The sequence below is a fragment of the Corythoichthys intestinalis genome, chromosome 18 (assembly GCF_030265065.1).
Source record: "Corythoichthys intestinalis isolate RoL2023-P3 chromosome 18, ASM3026506v1, whole genome shotgun sequence".
Classification (NCBI taxonomy): domain Eukaryota; kingdom Metazoa; phylum Chordata; class Actinopteri; order Syngnathiformes; family Syngnathidae; genus Corythoichthys; species Corythoichthys intestinalis.
This window is the reverse complement of record NC_080412.1, coordinates 10,826,597-10,841,107: the sequence shown is the minus strand read 5'-3', so window position 1 is coordinate 10,841,107 and position 14,511 is coordinate 10,826,597. Positions and strand designations below refer to the sequence as shown.

Sequence of the window (14,511 nt, the reverse complement as noted above, 5' to 3'; positions counted from 1 at the left end):
GCTCGGATGTGTGTGTGACATGCACGAACATGCTATCGATCCATATACTTTGAATATAAACCTGTACAGGGAGTACAGCCGTCTCCCCAGTGCCTTTGCCTGACATGCAGCCCCATATCATCAAGGACTGAGGGAATTTTGATGTTTTCTTCAGGCAGTCATCTTTGTAAATCTCACTGGAACAGCATCAAACAAAAGTTCCAGCATCATCATCTTGCCCAGTGCAGATTCTTGACTCTTGAAACCTTGTCAAAAGCAGATTCTTGACTCTTGACAAGACGAGTGCTCGTCCGAGACTGGTGATTGCATACTTTTTGCTAGGGGTTGTAAAACTGCTCTTAGGAGTACATTTTTCTCCAAAAGTTACTCAAGTATATGTAACAGAATAAATGTAACATGTTACTACCCACCTCTGGCACTTAAATTATGGGCTGTAACTGACAGCACTAGACGTCCAATCCACTTCAAATGGATTGGACCTTGGACGTCTAGTCGTCTGCAAGTGATAAACTCATTTGGAGTTCTACTTTATTTTTGAACAGCAGCATAATTGGACGTGTCATTGAAAGAACTGGCATTATATTGTTTTTCAAAAAGACAAGGAAGACACAGGAAGACTGCCATTTTGCTTTGAAGTGGCGACTTTGGTTGGAATCTGGTATTCCGTCTCATTTTAACCATGAAAAACAAAATGGTCATTGAGGCTGCTACCAAATTTGGACCAATCATCCTAGACCCTTGGTCTTCAATTAGCGGACTGCGGTCCACAACCGGACCACGGCACACCTCTCTGCGGACCCACGGACGTACGAAAAAACGAAAGAACCCCCACCCAACTTTTTTTCAACATACATCATCTGTATGAACCGCCGATCTATCGCTATGCGCTATTCTATCGCTAAATTCTGTTTGTTTTTTTAAGTCAAATATCTTATGTTTTCGCTTCTGTTGTCATCGCTATGACAACGATGCGCTGATTGGCTGAGAGAGCCTGTGTGGATGCGCTCATTGGCTGAGAGAGCGTGCATAAATGCGCTGATTGGCTGAGAGAGACTGCATGCTACTAGCTAGCGCGGACGGACTGCAGCAGTGTCAGCAACCTCAAACACGAGTCGCACCCAGCACTTTGCAATCTGTTTGTATATGCTATCGTGTACTTTATTTTTCATTCAAGAATGTGAGTCATACTGTGAGCAAACGTAATTTATTTATTTATTTCGCCGTGTTACCCCGGCACTCTCGTTGCATGAGGGCAACGTTCAAGATCACAATGTTAAGCAACGTTCACTAACACCACACGTGCCACAAGACCGAATCTAACAAAATGGCATGCTCAAAGTTGACCAAGAGAAGAAAAGTGGACAACGAAAATTGCCGTTTCAATGAAGAATGGAATGACGAACTTAAAGAGTATTACAACACCTGGGGAAATGCTAATATTCCATCATTTATCCATAAATACATGCCTTTTGGATTCATATCATGTCACTACGTGTAATTACACACATCGCAACACCAAGAAAATGATAGAAATTTGGATCGATTGTCAAGCTATAACGACCGGCGCCCGAGATCCCGGAAACCTAGCATATTGTGTGTGTGACGTCAAAACTAGGAAACACCCGGCTCAGTGCTTAGTACTGAATGGCGGCGATGATGGCGGACAATTTTGTTTCTAGTTGCAGCGACGAATCCGACGTAACGAATTTTCTTCTAATGGTGACGAGGAGAGTTATGAACCTTTCTTTGGCGTTTTGGGTTATCAGTTTGAGCCCAAACGAAAGCCAATGCAGCCTAATGAAACGATCACTGAGGGGAGCAATCACACTGATGAAACACCGGCAACAGATCGTGTGGGAAACACCGAATGGTTTGTTTTGCATTTCTTTTTGTGAAGCTGATACACCGTGAGCGCAAAATAATGTATAGAATAATTATCATTTATTGTGCTATCATAGGTTTTTGCTCTGCCAACAGACACAAATATGAATGGGATTAGAGGATTTGTTGTATAGATTTTACGAGCGATAATTTATACGTGTCCAGTCCTATATCCAATGTGTGATGTTTTTTATTATAAAAGAGTACTCACTCTGGCCATTTTGAGCTTGGCTGCTCCCCTCCTTTGCTTAACCTGGGGTGGTCTCATCAGTCCCAGTCATCGTCCTCTTTCTTGATATCTCAGGACATTTAGGTGGCTGCGCGTGTATGGTGGGCACCGCATCTGTTCGAATAGCTTTCATGTGTAAAATACGCACCACACAAGACTGTGCCGGAGGTTGGGTCTGCAAAATTAGCCCTATTTGCACGGGCGAACTTTACTCATTGTCTGTGTAGTCCAGCTCTTTTTCTCGCGTTCGGGAACTCATGGGTACTACATTGCGACAAATGGCTATTTGTACACCACATCGCATGACAGTTTGAACCATTTTAGCGATTTTTTTGATAAAACACGAATGCAACTCTCTCGTCGATAAACAACGATGGCACCTGCCTCGACCTTTTGTTTCCTGGCTGTGACGTCAAAGCCCCATTCGGCTGTTTCCGGAATACTTTCGGAAATGTTCATAATTTTCGATCTATTTTCGATAATTGCTCATGAATGTGATTTTTTTTTTTTGTTCACTTCATTAATATTTGTTATCTTGCCACATAATGGTTCTATTTATATCTCACAGCCCCTTAGTATTACAATTCTCTTTAGGAAGCCGTTCTCTGATGGAGAAATAATAAAAGAGTGTATGAAGTGATGACAGCAATGTTCAAAGGGAAAGAAAAGAAGGAAATGGCAAGAAAAATCAAATCTCACTCTCAGATTTATCAACCACAAGACGCACTGAAGTACTGTCTGATGATGTGGGTAAACAGCTTTGTGACCCCCAAATGCCATTTTTCTCATAGAGCAGTGTGTTACAGTTACAATTACTGTCAATAATGTTTGCACCTTGATGACAGAGCTTGTCATTTATGTTCTGAACAAGTGAACATGTACTGTACTACTTGCACGTTTTCTTTTTTGTCCAGCAGTTTTACAGTTACAAAATTTACTGTCAATAGTTATTGTTTGCACCTTAATTACAGATCCAGTCAATTATTTTGTGTACATGTGTAAATATTGTTCTCGCATGTTTTTTTTTTTTGTATTTTTATTTTAAGTCAAAAAAATGTTTTGTTAATTGATTTTTATTTAATCAGAATGTCCATTGCATTTTTGTTTGGTCCAAAGAAAACCACCTTTACCACCTTCGACCTGCCTTGGACTTGACCGACATTAACAAATGGACCCATGCTTGTATGAAAAAAAAATATTGTGGACCTTCAAGATTTGTATTTGAGGACCCCTGTCCTAGACCGAGTGGTCGTAGTAAATAACTAAACGCTTGAGTTTTCATTAAGAACTAGTTGGCTGACATTGAATGATCGAATTGAATTGGCTCTCTTTTACAGTCAATGGCGCTGAAACAGGATTACCGGTTCAAATCGGATCTTTCACTGCCAGCCCTCCCAGTTCAAATGGAACGCAGGGTGAAGTGCAGCCACAGATGACAAACACAAGTTGCGCACAGTGTACACAATTTATTCACAGTGACAAAACAAGGCGTTAAATCCAAGGCGGCGCGTCTGTGCGTGTGCGCTCGCTCTTGAAAGTGTCTTACTTTTAATTATCTTCCGCTTTGATGCGCCTGCTGCTCGGCCTCCAAACGACCCCCCTATGAAATAAATAATTGGCGAGTAATGAAATGATTAAACAAAGAAGGCGTTCGTCTTAACCCATTGACGGCGATAGACTTCTGCTAGTGATAAACAAAATTTAATTCACAATTAAGGATGAAAAGAGTCACATGATTAGGTGCCTATCACCGTCAATGGCACTGAAAGAGTCTCGGAGGTTGCGTGCCACATGTGCTACATGTAAGAGGATTCCTGTCGATCATTTGAATCCGTCCCAACCTGCCGCGGGTTCCGACCCAGTGGAGGTTCTGTTGGTCCTAGTGGCCCTTCTGGCTCGCAGTGACACCAGGTTCAACAGTCTCTCCAGCTCGTCTCCAGAACTGGTCATGGTACCAGAGCCCAGATTTGCTCCACCGGCCTCCCGAGATCCCGGTGCCCAGGCCCGTAAGGGGGGCAGCAGCTGGGCGGGGTGTAAACTGAGCCCCGGGTGGCTGGACGGGTAGCCGTCATAGGCTTCTCGGGTCGGGGGCAAGGTGTCGTAGAGATCCTCAGAGTCTTCGCCGTGTTCAGAGTCTCGTCTGGGCTCCCGGTATTCCTCGTAGACGGGCGATTCCTCGCTGCTCCGTTGCCGTCCTTCCCCGTCCAGCCACCGCTTGCGTTGCCACTCGCCCGACTGGTTCTTCTCCCACTGGAAGGCCCGCCGTCCGGCCTCCGGCGCCTGATCCCGCCGTATGTCGCGGCTGGAAATCTGGACTGGGAAGTCTAGCTGCAGGGAGCGGGTGCTGCCTCCCCGCCGAATGCTCTGCTGGGCGTCGCTCACGTCGTAGTGCGAGCCTACTTCGGGTGGACGCAGGCGGCTGGGTGAGAACCAGCTGGAAGTCTGGCTTGAGGGGTCCCAGTGGTAGGCTGCAGGGAGAAGTATTCACACTTGAGTAAACATATTCGGTGGCGTGAAGATTAACAACCCTCGAGCGACACCTGTGTCAAAAGAAATTGAGTGTGTGCTACATTTCCGCGTGAAAATTCCTTCTGTGTTGTCATAAGTCACCCTCGTAATGAATGAATATAATGATGAAGTTTTAGTCTTATAGCTTGTTTTCATGCTAATGATGTTTATTATTATTTAAGCTGCTTTGTGACAAAAGAAGTCAAGACTTGGTTCTCTGTCATCTTTGAAGTTTAACGCCCTCAGAGTTTCTTTTGTTTGCACCGGCGCGGAGGAAAAAAAGCTGGGCGAGATGTGCTGCAAGGAGAAGTGGCATCGGTTGCTAGGGAACAAGACATAAAAGTCGATAACCGACGTCTCGGTTAGGGCCAACGTGCCTTCCTTAACCTGACAGGAGAATTCCAACAGTTGACTTAGTATTACAGCCGGTAAAGTAGGTGTCGTCTAATCTCCTGACAGACGGCCCTCACCAGTTGAACATTTCCACAAAGTGGAACTATCCATCGATGAGATTTTTTTGGCCTCTGCATGAAAACAGAAAAATAATGGCGATGGCTTGCTACCCGGGCAGAGTTTGTTTTTTCCGTTTGTTTGTTTTATAACTCAAACAACATGTGTCAGTAGCACCTGATTTGACGTTCACAGTCAGTCTGGAGGAAATGTGTTGAAGAACTCATTGGCTGCCATTGACAACGATAAACGTGGTAGAGGTCCTTTTCAAATGGATTTGACGTCTACTAAGTGATAAACTTATCTAGTTTTTGATAAATTTATTATGTTAGCATTTGATTATGACATTCACGGTTCCTATGCATGCGTGCAATTTGGTGCTGATCCAAATGAACTTACCTCTTCGTGAGACTGCGAGTGGCTCGCGCTAACAATGCTACATGCACTACTTGACGCTTACGCATAATTGAGGTTGGTGTTAATGAGGTGTGAGGAAGAGAGATATATGCAGTATTTATGGTATTGATGAGTTCAAGTACAGGCTGTCGTAATGATGAGATACCAAGAGGAGATGAGCGGGTACGCTTCATTTGCCAGTGCGCTTCAATGCACGCACTACCGTCTACTTAGCGACCCGTCAATCGTCTTACTTACTTGCCTATATTTCCATTTCCCAATCTACCAGTCAAACAATAAACGATCAACTACCTGTCCGAACTTAGCAAGTACCTAGCTAACTAACTACATACTGTCTCGTTTTACGTTTTATGTATTTGACGAGAAATCTCCTACAGGGGATACTACACATGCGAGGCTCCATAGCACCCCAGGCCTTCCCTCCCTTCACCTACTTGGACATGAACTGATAAAATACACTCAAATTACTATATGCGAAATTTCCATGGCAATCAATGACTTTTGAACGAAATGTGTTAGACTATGACTGGACTGATACACAACATGCTGCTTGTGCGACCCGGGCGGAAGGGGGACGGGATTCCGATAAGCTTCTGCTTTTCCCGTCTTCCTTGTCTTGTCTGTCTTCATCTTGTCTTTCCTTCGGGTAAATTCACACTCTGATAATGTCCATACTCTGAAACTGTTAATGATTTCTTGATGATTTTTTGTTTATGATGATCCTTTTTTTGATGATTTCTTTTATGATGATCTGATGATGATGATGATGACAATGACAATAAATTCTTTCATAAATTCATAAATTCATTTTATACAGGACAGTATGTGTAGTACACAATATATTTCACATGAGACTTACCAGGACTGTGCTGCCACTGCTCCTTGTCCATGGTAGACACTACAAATAAAAATGGTTTTAATCATAATTGCAAATATATCCATAATACTGTACACATAAGGCATTGCCTACCTTCACTTTCAATGTGGTCCACCGTGTCATTGACCAGACGGATGACTGTTACGATGGAGGCTGCGTGTATACAAACATAATACTCATTTTAAAAAATGTTAACTTGTACATTGTGTGATTGTGTGCACACGTGAAACACCTATTTAGGGTTGGCCATCGTTTGAATTTGAACGTTTCCAATTCCAATTCCATGTTTCGATTCCGGTTCCAAACTATTCTCGATTCTGATTGTTTCAATCGGCAGGGTAAAAAAAAATTGTAAAGCTTATATTCATTTCTTAACTTCTCAATTCTTTTTTTTTTTAAATTATATGAACTTTCAATTAACTTTGGTATGAATTTCTCAGATGGCTACTTACCTGTATAACTTGTACAGTGATACCTCGGCATAGAAAGTTAATTCATTCCAGGACCTTGTTTGTAAGTCGAAATGGTCATATGTCGAGCAGGATTTTACTTTCGTTTTCAATGTTTTCTTGAGAACACCGTCAACTGCGGTAGGCCTTTTGTGTTGCATAAATTGTGAAATAAATGATAAAAACTAGGGATGTCAAAATTATCGCGTTAACGGGAGGTAATTACTTTTTGTAATTAATTACGTTAAAATATTTTACGCAATTAACGCACATGCCCCGCTCAAACAGATCAAAATGACACTGTCATGTCCATTTGTTACTTGTGTTTTTTGGTGTTTTTTCGCCCTCTGCTGGCGCTTGGGTGCGACTGATTTTATGGGTTTCAGCACCATCCATGAGCATTGTGTAATTATTGACATCCACAGCGGCGAGCAACTAGTTTATTTTTTGTTTGAAAATTTTACGAATTTTATTAAAACGAAAACATTAAGAGGGGTTTTAATATAACATTTCTATAACTTGTACTAACATTTATCTTTTGAGAACTACAAGTCTTTCTATCCATGGATCGTTTTAACAGAATGTTAATAATGTTAATGCCATCTTGTTGATTTATTGTTATAATAAACAAATACAGTACTTATGTACAGTACAGTATGTTGAATGTATATATCCGTCTTGTGTCTTATCTTTCCATTCCAACAATGATTTACAGAAAATATGGCATATTTTATAGATGGTTTGAATTGCGATTAATTACGATTAAGTAATTTTTAAGCTGTGATTAACTTGATTAAAAATTTTAATAGTTTGACAGCCCTAATAAAAACGTGACGAAGCTGGCGATTTCTTTGGCGATGTTACCACAATCAGTGTTGTTAATAACGGCGTTAGAATATAACAGCGTTACTATGCGTTACGATGTTGGTTGACTGACGCGAGAAAAGTCTGAAAAAGACGGACTCATGGAGACAAGAGAGCAGAGCAGGAGTAGGGAGGAGGCAAGGGAGTGTGACGCCGTTGCAAACGCGATGCTACTATGCTAGGCGGCTCCAATAATACCTGACTGTAGCCGATGGCCTACAAACTACGCCCATATGATGCTTCGGTAGATGTCACATATATAACGAACTAGATACAAATGACAGACACGGCGGCATTAGCAACATGTATAATAAAGAACTAGATGCGTTAGTAAACAGCCGCCATCTTAAAGCAGTAGACTTCTCAGGAAGGCTCTATTGTAAAGAACCTTCCTAGCGAACCTAAGTAACTTTTTATCTAAAATGCTCCTAAATCGGCAAAACTTAAAACTTTTAAATGATGAAACAGTTTTAAAACTTGTCGAAAATACATGCCGAAAATAGACAGATGGGAACTAATGCATTAATGGGAGCAATTTTAACAAGTTTAACGGTTGATTCACAACATTAAATGACTTCCACACATAGCCAAGGTAAAAAATCTAGTTATCGTAATATCCCCAAAACTAGTGTCTAGTTAAGTTTAGGGTAAAGAATTTGGCTAGGGCCAATTGTCCCAAAAACCCTTTAAACTTCACATTGTGTGACCTGTTTTTTTTTTTGAAAATGATCACCAGTTACTTTGCCAAGTAACTAATTACTCTTAAGTTCATGTAACTGAGTTACTTACGCAATTACTTTTTGGGAGATGTAATTTTTAACTGTAATTAATTACTTTTTAAAAGTAAGATTAACAACACTGACTACAATAATAATTGTCACCTTAACTTATAAAGACTGGCGAACGGTGGTCGGAGGAGGACCGTGGAGATGTATTGTTGAGGCAGTACATGGATGTGCACCCCACGCTCATATTTCTCTATAATTAGCATCTTAGGAGGTAAGCGTCACCTTTTTCCTTGTTTCACCACCTGTACCAACCTTTTTGAAACCTGTGTTGATTTCTCACACAAGAAAATCCCCCGTGCGTTCGTCTACGGTGCTCTCTTGTCGTCGTATTTCGAGCATGTCATCGGATGTAGAGACAAATGGCGAGTCAAATTTTACGTCGGATGTCAAAAAGATCGTGTGTCGAAGTGATCGTATGTCGAGGTACCACTGTCTTTGAACTTGAATATGATGAAGTTTCTTTCCACATGAGTGCACTTTCACCAAGATGTTTATTTTTCAAAAGCTCACTGAGAAAACATTTACATATTCTTTTGCCTATGTTTTAGAGTGTCTTATACTGAAGGCATTTATTGTATTGCATCATTTGTTTTAGGTGGCATTTCTACAAGTTAGTTAAGGGCAGATTCAGGCAGGGAGTGTTCTGTCCCTTGATCTCAGGTTGACTACTTTTTAAGTTTGATTTATTTCTAAACTGATATATTGTCCATCCGTCCACAAGATGTCACTATTGTAACTCCGTACTCTACAGTTTTTCTTTGGTTTTGCTATGTGCGCTTGGCTTCCCCTAGTGGTGACTTACAGCAACCAGCAGGCAAAAAGAACATTACTTGGAAAAGAATCCTTGAGGTGTGCAGATGTTACACACCTTCTCAGCACAACACATCGTTGGGAACCCTTGATAAAACAAAATCGAAGTTTTCACGCTCTAACAGAGGGTCTGATATCATTTCGGGGTGTTTATTCTGTTACTTTGTTGTCATTTATGTGAAGCGAAGCTGCACGTTTTTGTGCTGAACTAAATTAGCCAATTCATTCGATTTGCTCATAACAGAGCTAGTCTTCATGTGGCCTCTTCTTCGTGGTGTTTGACAGCTATTTTTTTTCCGATCGGTGGTCAGGGCATCGAAACCTGGAATCAAAATTTAAAAAATTGAACGGTTCTAGACGAACCGGAGTGTTAGTCCCTGATCCCATCGATGCTCGATGCCCAACCCTACTCTTATTTCTGTGTACTTGCGTGCGTGTTTTACAAGTATAGGTTCCTAATCTTCAGTAATTAAAGAGACACACAGATGCACACACGTCACTAGCATGTTAGCCGTGTACCTTCCTAGTAGCAGGGAGAAGATCAATGCTATTGAGTTGTCTAGGTGGGGGAAAAAAAGTCTTGTAATTCTTCTTGTTGTGCCTCAGAGTGCTAATCATCTTCTTAATGACTTCATGTCGCTTAATGAAGCGCCGGGGTTATCAATCTAGCGTGAAGCTCACTCATCAGTGGTGTTATTGTTACCTTCAGTAGGGAGGTTTTTCTTTGATATTTTTTAAATTAATGATTACTTAATAAATGCAACTCATTTCTATAAAACAGTACAAATGAGGTAACAACCACGCTAAGTGCAAATGTTGGTGCACTCTAAACTCATTCGAACATAACCCATTCTTGAAATTTTTACACAGTTCAGATCTGCATAGGTCTCCAATGCATAGCCGCTATTGAATTATTGGCGGCATTGACATCCAGTCTATTTTGAAATTGGATTGGACATCTATCGGCGTCAATGGCAAGTCGCTGACGTACCGTTGTCGTCGAAGGACTCCGACGTATACGAGCTGAGCTCCTCTGACGCGGAGTCTGATGAAAGACCAATGGCGTCGTTCTGCACAGGCGACTGCTCACCTGGACACACACATGCACACAGACATAAATAACACAATCGACTTTGTTAGCAGTGTTGTAAGAATGTAAGTTCTATTGAAGTTGACATGAAACTCCTCAACTGGAGCCTTTGGTCTCCACAACAATTCGTCATGCTTTGACGCCTTCGGACCACAAGTGTGTGAGAGTTAGAGAGAGAGACACACACAGCACCCCGCCAACCTCCCATCACCACCACCACAGGACCCAGGCTGGCTGTCAATCAAAGTAAAGAGAGAGCAGCCACTTGACGGCTTGTGGATGCATCAGACTCTTTGAAAACACACACACATGGACAAAGACACACAGATGAGACACACACATTCACAGTGAGACAGAGACACACATACACAGAGAGATGAGAAACACACACTCACCCAGACACGCACTCATTTCTACGCTGACAGATGAGACACACACACTCTCACAGACACAAACTCATTTATACACTGACGGCTTAGACACGCACACTAGCAGACAGACAGACACACACACACAGACACTCATATACTGTATTCAAAACTATGGTTTTGGGTGAGCTATTATGTTGGCAAACCCATATAAATATCTACCTCATTTGGCTGCCATTGACGGCACTAGACTTCAAATCCCTTTTGACTGGGATGAGTTCATTTTCCCCTCTTAGTCAAAATGGATTGGACGTTTAACACCATGATTGGTAGTTAAACTCGTGCTTCCCTGATTGAGTGATTAATCAATTAGCAAAACAATCGTGATCTTTTTTGATAGGCAATAAAGCGTTTAGAGACATTGTTGACATCACAATTGTCCAAATCCCTTTTTTCTGAATTAATACACTGGAATGAAAAAGTATCTGAACATTGTGGAATTTCTCAAATTTGGAATTTCTCAAATTTCTGCATAAAATCCCCATCAAATGTGATCTGATCTTTGTCAAAATCACACAGACGAAAAAACAGTGTCTACTTTAACTAAAACCACCCAAACATTTATAGATTTTCATATTTTAATGAGAATAGAATGCAAACAATGACAGAAGGGGGGAAAATAAGTCAGTGAACCCTCTGCCTAGGGAGACTTAAAGAGCAATTGAAACCAATTTTTACCACACAATTCGGGTGCATGCCCAATCACTGATGAGTGGTTTAAAGCTGCCCTGCCCACTGTAAAACACACACCTAGTAAGAATTGTCTTGCTGAATAGCATTGTCTGATGTGCATCATGGCTCGGTCAAAAGAGCTGTCTGAAGACCTGTGATCAGGGATTGTTGATTTGTATAAAGCTGGAAGGATACACAACCATCTCTAAAAGTCTGGATCTTCATCAATCGAAAAGTCAGAGAAGTTGTTTACAAATGGAGAGAGTTTGGCACTGTTTCTCCTCTCCTAAGGAGTGGCCGTCTATCAAAGATGACGCCAAGTGCAGAATACTCAGAGAGATAAAAAAGAACCCTAGAGTGCTTGCTAAAGACAGAAATCACTGGCACAGTCCAATATCTCTGTGCACTCATCAACTATCTGTGCACACATCAACTATATGTAAAGATATGGCTAGGAATGGTGTTCATGGGAGGACTGCACGGAAGAAGCCACTGTTGTCTAAAAAAAATATTGTCGTTAAGTTTTGGCAAAATATTTTGTGGTCTGGTAAAATTAAAGTTGAATTGTTTGGGAATAACTTACAATGGTATGTGTGGAGGAAACATTGAACAGCTCACCAACATAAACACGTCATCGCCACTGTGAAGCATGGTAGAGGGAGCATCATGATTTTTAGGCTGTTTTGCTACCTCAGGGCCTGGACAACTTGCAATCCATTAATGGAAAAATGGAATTCAAAAGTTTATCAGGATGTTTAGTAGGAAAACCTGAGGCCGTATGTAGGACAGTTGAAGCGAAAAAGGATTGATGTTGCAACAAGGCAATGATCCAAAACACAGAAGAAAATCAACTTCAGAATGGTTTCAGAAGAACAAAATGCACGTTTTGGAGTGGCCAAGTCAAAGTCCAGACTTGAACCCCATTGAGATGCTGTGGCATGACCTAAAGACAGCGATTCATGCCAGACATCTTAGGAATCTGACTGAACTACAGAAGTTTTGTAGAAAACAACGGGTCCTGATCAATGTGCTAGACTGATCTGCAGCTACAGGAAGAGTCTGGTTGAATTTATTGCTGCCAAGGGGGGTGGGGGGGCAGGCACAAAATATTAAATGTGATGGCTCACTTATTTTTCCCCCTTCTGTCAATGTTTGAATGCTATCCTCATTAAAATATGAAAACCTATAAATGTTTGGGTGGTTTTAATTCAATTCAGTTTTATTTGTATAGCACTATATCACAACAAGGTTGTCTCAAAGGGCTTTGCAGAGGCAATATGAGGCAATTATTTTACTTAAAGCAGAAACTTTTTTCATCTGTGTGATTTTAACAAAGATCAGATCATATTTGATGGTGATTTTGTGCAGAAATGTGAGCAATTCCAAAAGGTTTAGTCACTTTTTCATACCACTGTATTGTTTTTTTTTTTTTTTTTAATTCATTTGTAATTTTTTCCAAAAAAAAAAAAATATCACTTTTTTTTTTCTTTCATTTGCTGGTAATTTTTTTTCTTCATTTTTATCTTTTACAATTTTTAATAAACCAACAATCGGAACTCTATCAGTAAACATTCTCTTCAGTAAAAAACGGGAAGAAAATCCTGTAAATATTCCCTTTTTTTAATTATTATTTTTAATTTCATTAGAAAAAGGGGGAAAACAGTAAATATTCTCACATTTTGCACTATGGAAAGTTTACCGTACATACATTTTATTTTTGTCCTTTGGCCAATTTGCATTTGTGCTTTTTTTTCTTTTGCAAAGCGTTTGGAATTGTCGTGCGTGTTATGGAAATTTGCATTTGTGCTTTTTTCTTTTTGCAAAGCATTTGGACTTTGCAGTTTGCCTGACACTTCTCGGCCACCGCAGATTTGGGCCCTGGGAGTCAGTTTGACACTCCAACTATCCACAGACAGATGAGACACAAACACACACATAGAAAACAGTCACTAACAGAAAGAAACACAGACTGTAAATGCATTCACATAGACACACTAACATAGCCTGGCTCTGCCAGACTATTCTCCCTGTATTTTTCAAACACTGAGAGAAATAGTCTGGGAACCATCCCATTAACGGCCTTTTCGAGCAGATACAAAATCAATCGACAAATCAGATTCGTTTATTTGCGTCACGTGTTCTTCACGAGCAACGTCACTCTTGCGCGTCGAAAGTCGTCTCTTCAGCAACACAGACGGTGAACGGCAGAGCCGAGAATATGTTCCAATCCACGGTAAAATCAGTTTTAAATGACCAAAAACACATCGACACGAGTCACTGACAACAATTTGTCTCGCGCTAGCCATGTCGAATAAACTCCGCTCTCTTCGTACGTTTACTTCCGCGCGCAAGTCCCTCATCCTGAAGTCGCCATTTTACTAACGTCACGTCTGCCCGTCGCTGATTGGTCCACTCCGCTGTCTGTATGCTGTGGCTTGCTCCGCCCTGGAAATTGTTTCCGTGGGAATGGTGGCCAGACTCAATAGCTGGAACAGCGTTGAGTCTGGTGTACCAGGCTAACACTAACATACACAAACCTATGGATAGACAACTTCACTTACACAAAATACAGTTTCAAGACAAGTGTAGGGTTTTAAATGACGCTTAGTGATTCAAAGTGGGCTTCCAAGCCAGGTTAAAAAAGAATGAATTTACAGTTGTGGTCAAAAGTTTACATACACTTGTGAAGAACATAATGTCATGGCTCTCTTGAGTTTCCAGTTATTTCTACAACTCTGATTTTTCTCTGGTAGAGTGATTGGAACAGATACTTCTTTGTCACAAAAAACATTCATGAAGTTTGGTTCTTTTATGACTTTATTATGGGTTAACAGAAAAAAATGATCAAATCTGCTGGGTCAAAAATATACATACAGCAGCGCTAATATTTGGTAACATGTCCCTTGGCCATTTTCACTTCAATTAGGCGCTTTTGGTAGCCATCCACAAGCTTCTGGCAAGCTTCTGGTTGAATCTTTGACCACTCCTCTTGACAGAATTGGTGCAGTTCAGTTAAATTTGATGGCTATCTGACATGGACTTGTTTCT

At 41.0% G+C, this 14,511-nt stretch overlaps 1 protein-coding gene across 2 annotated transcripts in view; it reads right to left on the bottom strand.

The window, feature by feature from the left end:
- Positions 1-3,575: 3,575 nt before the first annotated feature.
- LOC130906486 (protocadherin Fat 3) overlaps positions 3,576-14,511 on the bottom strand; it is a 136,507-nt gene continuing 125,571 nt past the window's right edge. For both annotated transcript variants that reach the window (XM_057820875.1, XM_057820877.1), the window contains exons 48-51: positions 10,265-10,363; positions 6,456-6,515; positions 6,345-6,383; positions 3,576-4,578 (exon numbers count right to left, since the gene is read on the bottom strand). In XM_057820875.1, coding sequence (XP_057676858.1) covers positions 3,932-4,578; positions 6,345-6,383; positions 6,456-6,515; positions 10,265-10,363 — 845 coding nt within the window. In that variant the 3' untranslated portion in view covers positions 3,576-3,931. The remainder of the gene's footprint in view (positions 4,579-6,344; positions 6,384-6,455; positions 6,516-10,264; positions 10,364-14,511) is intronic.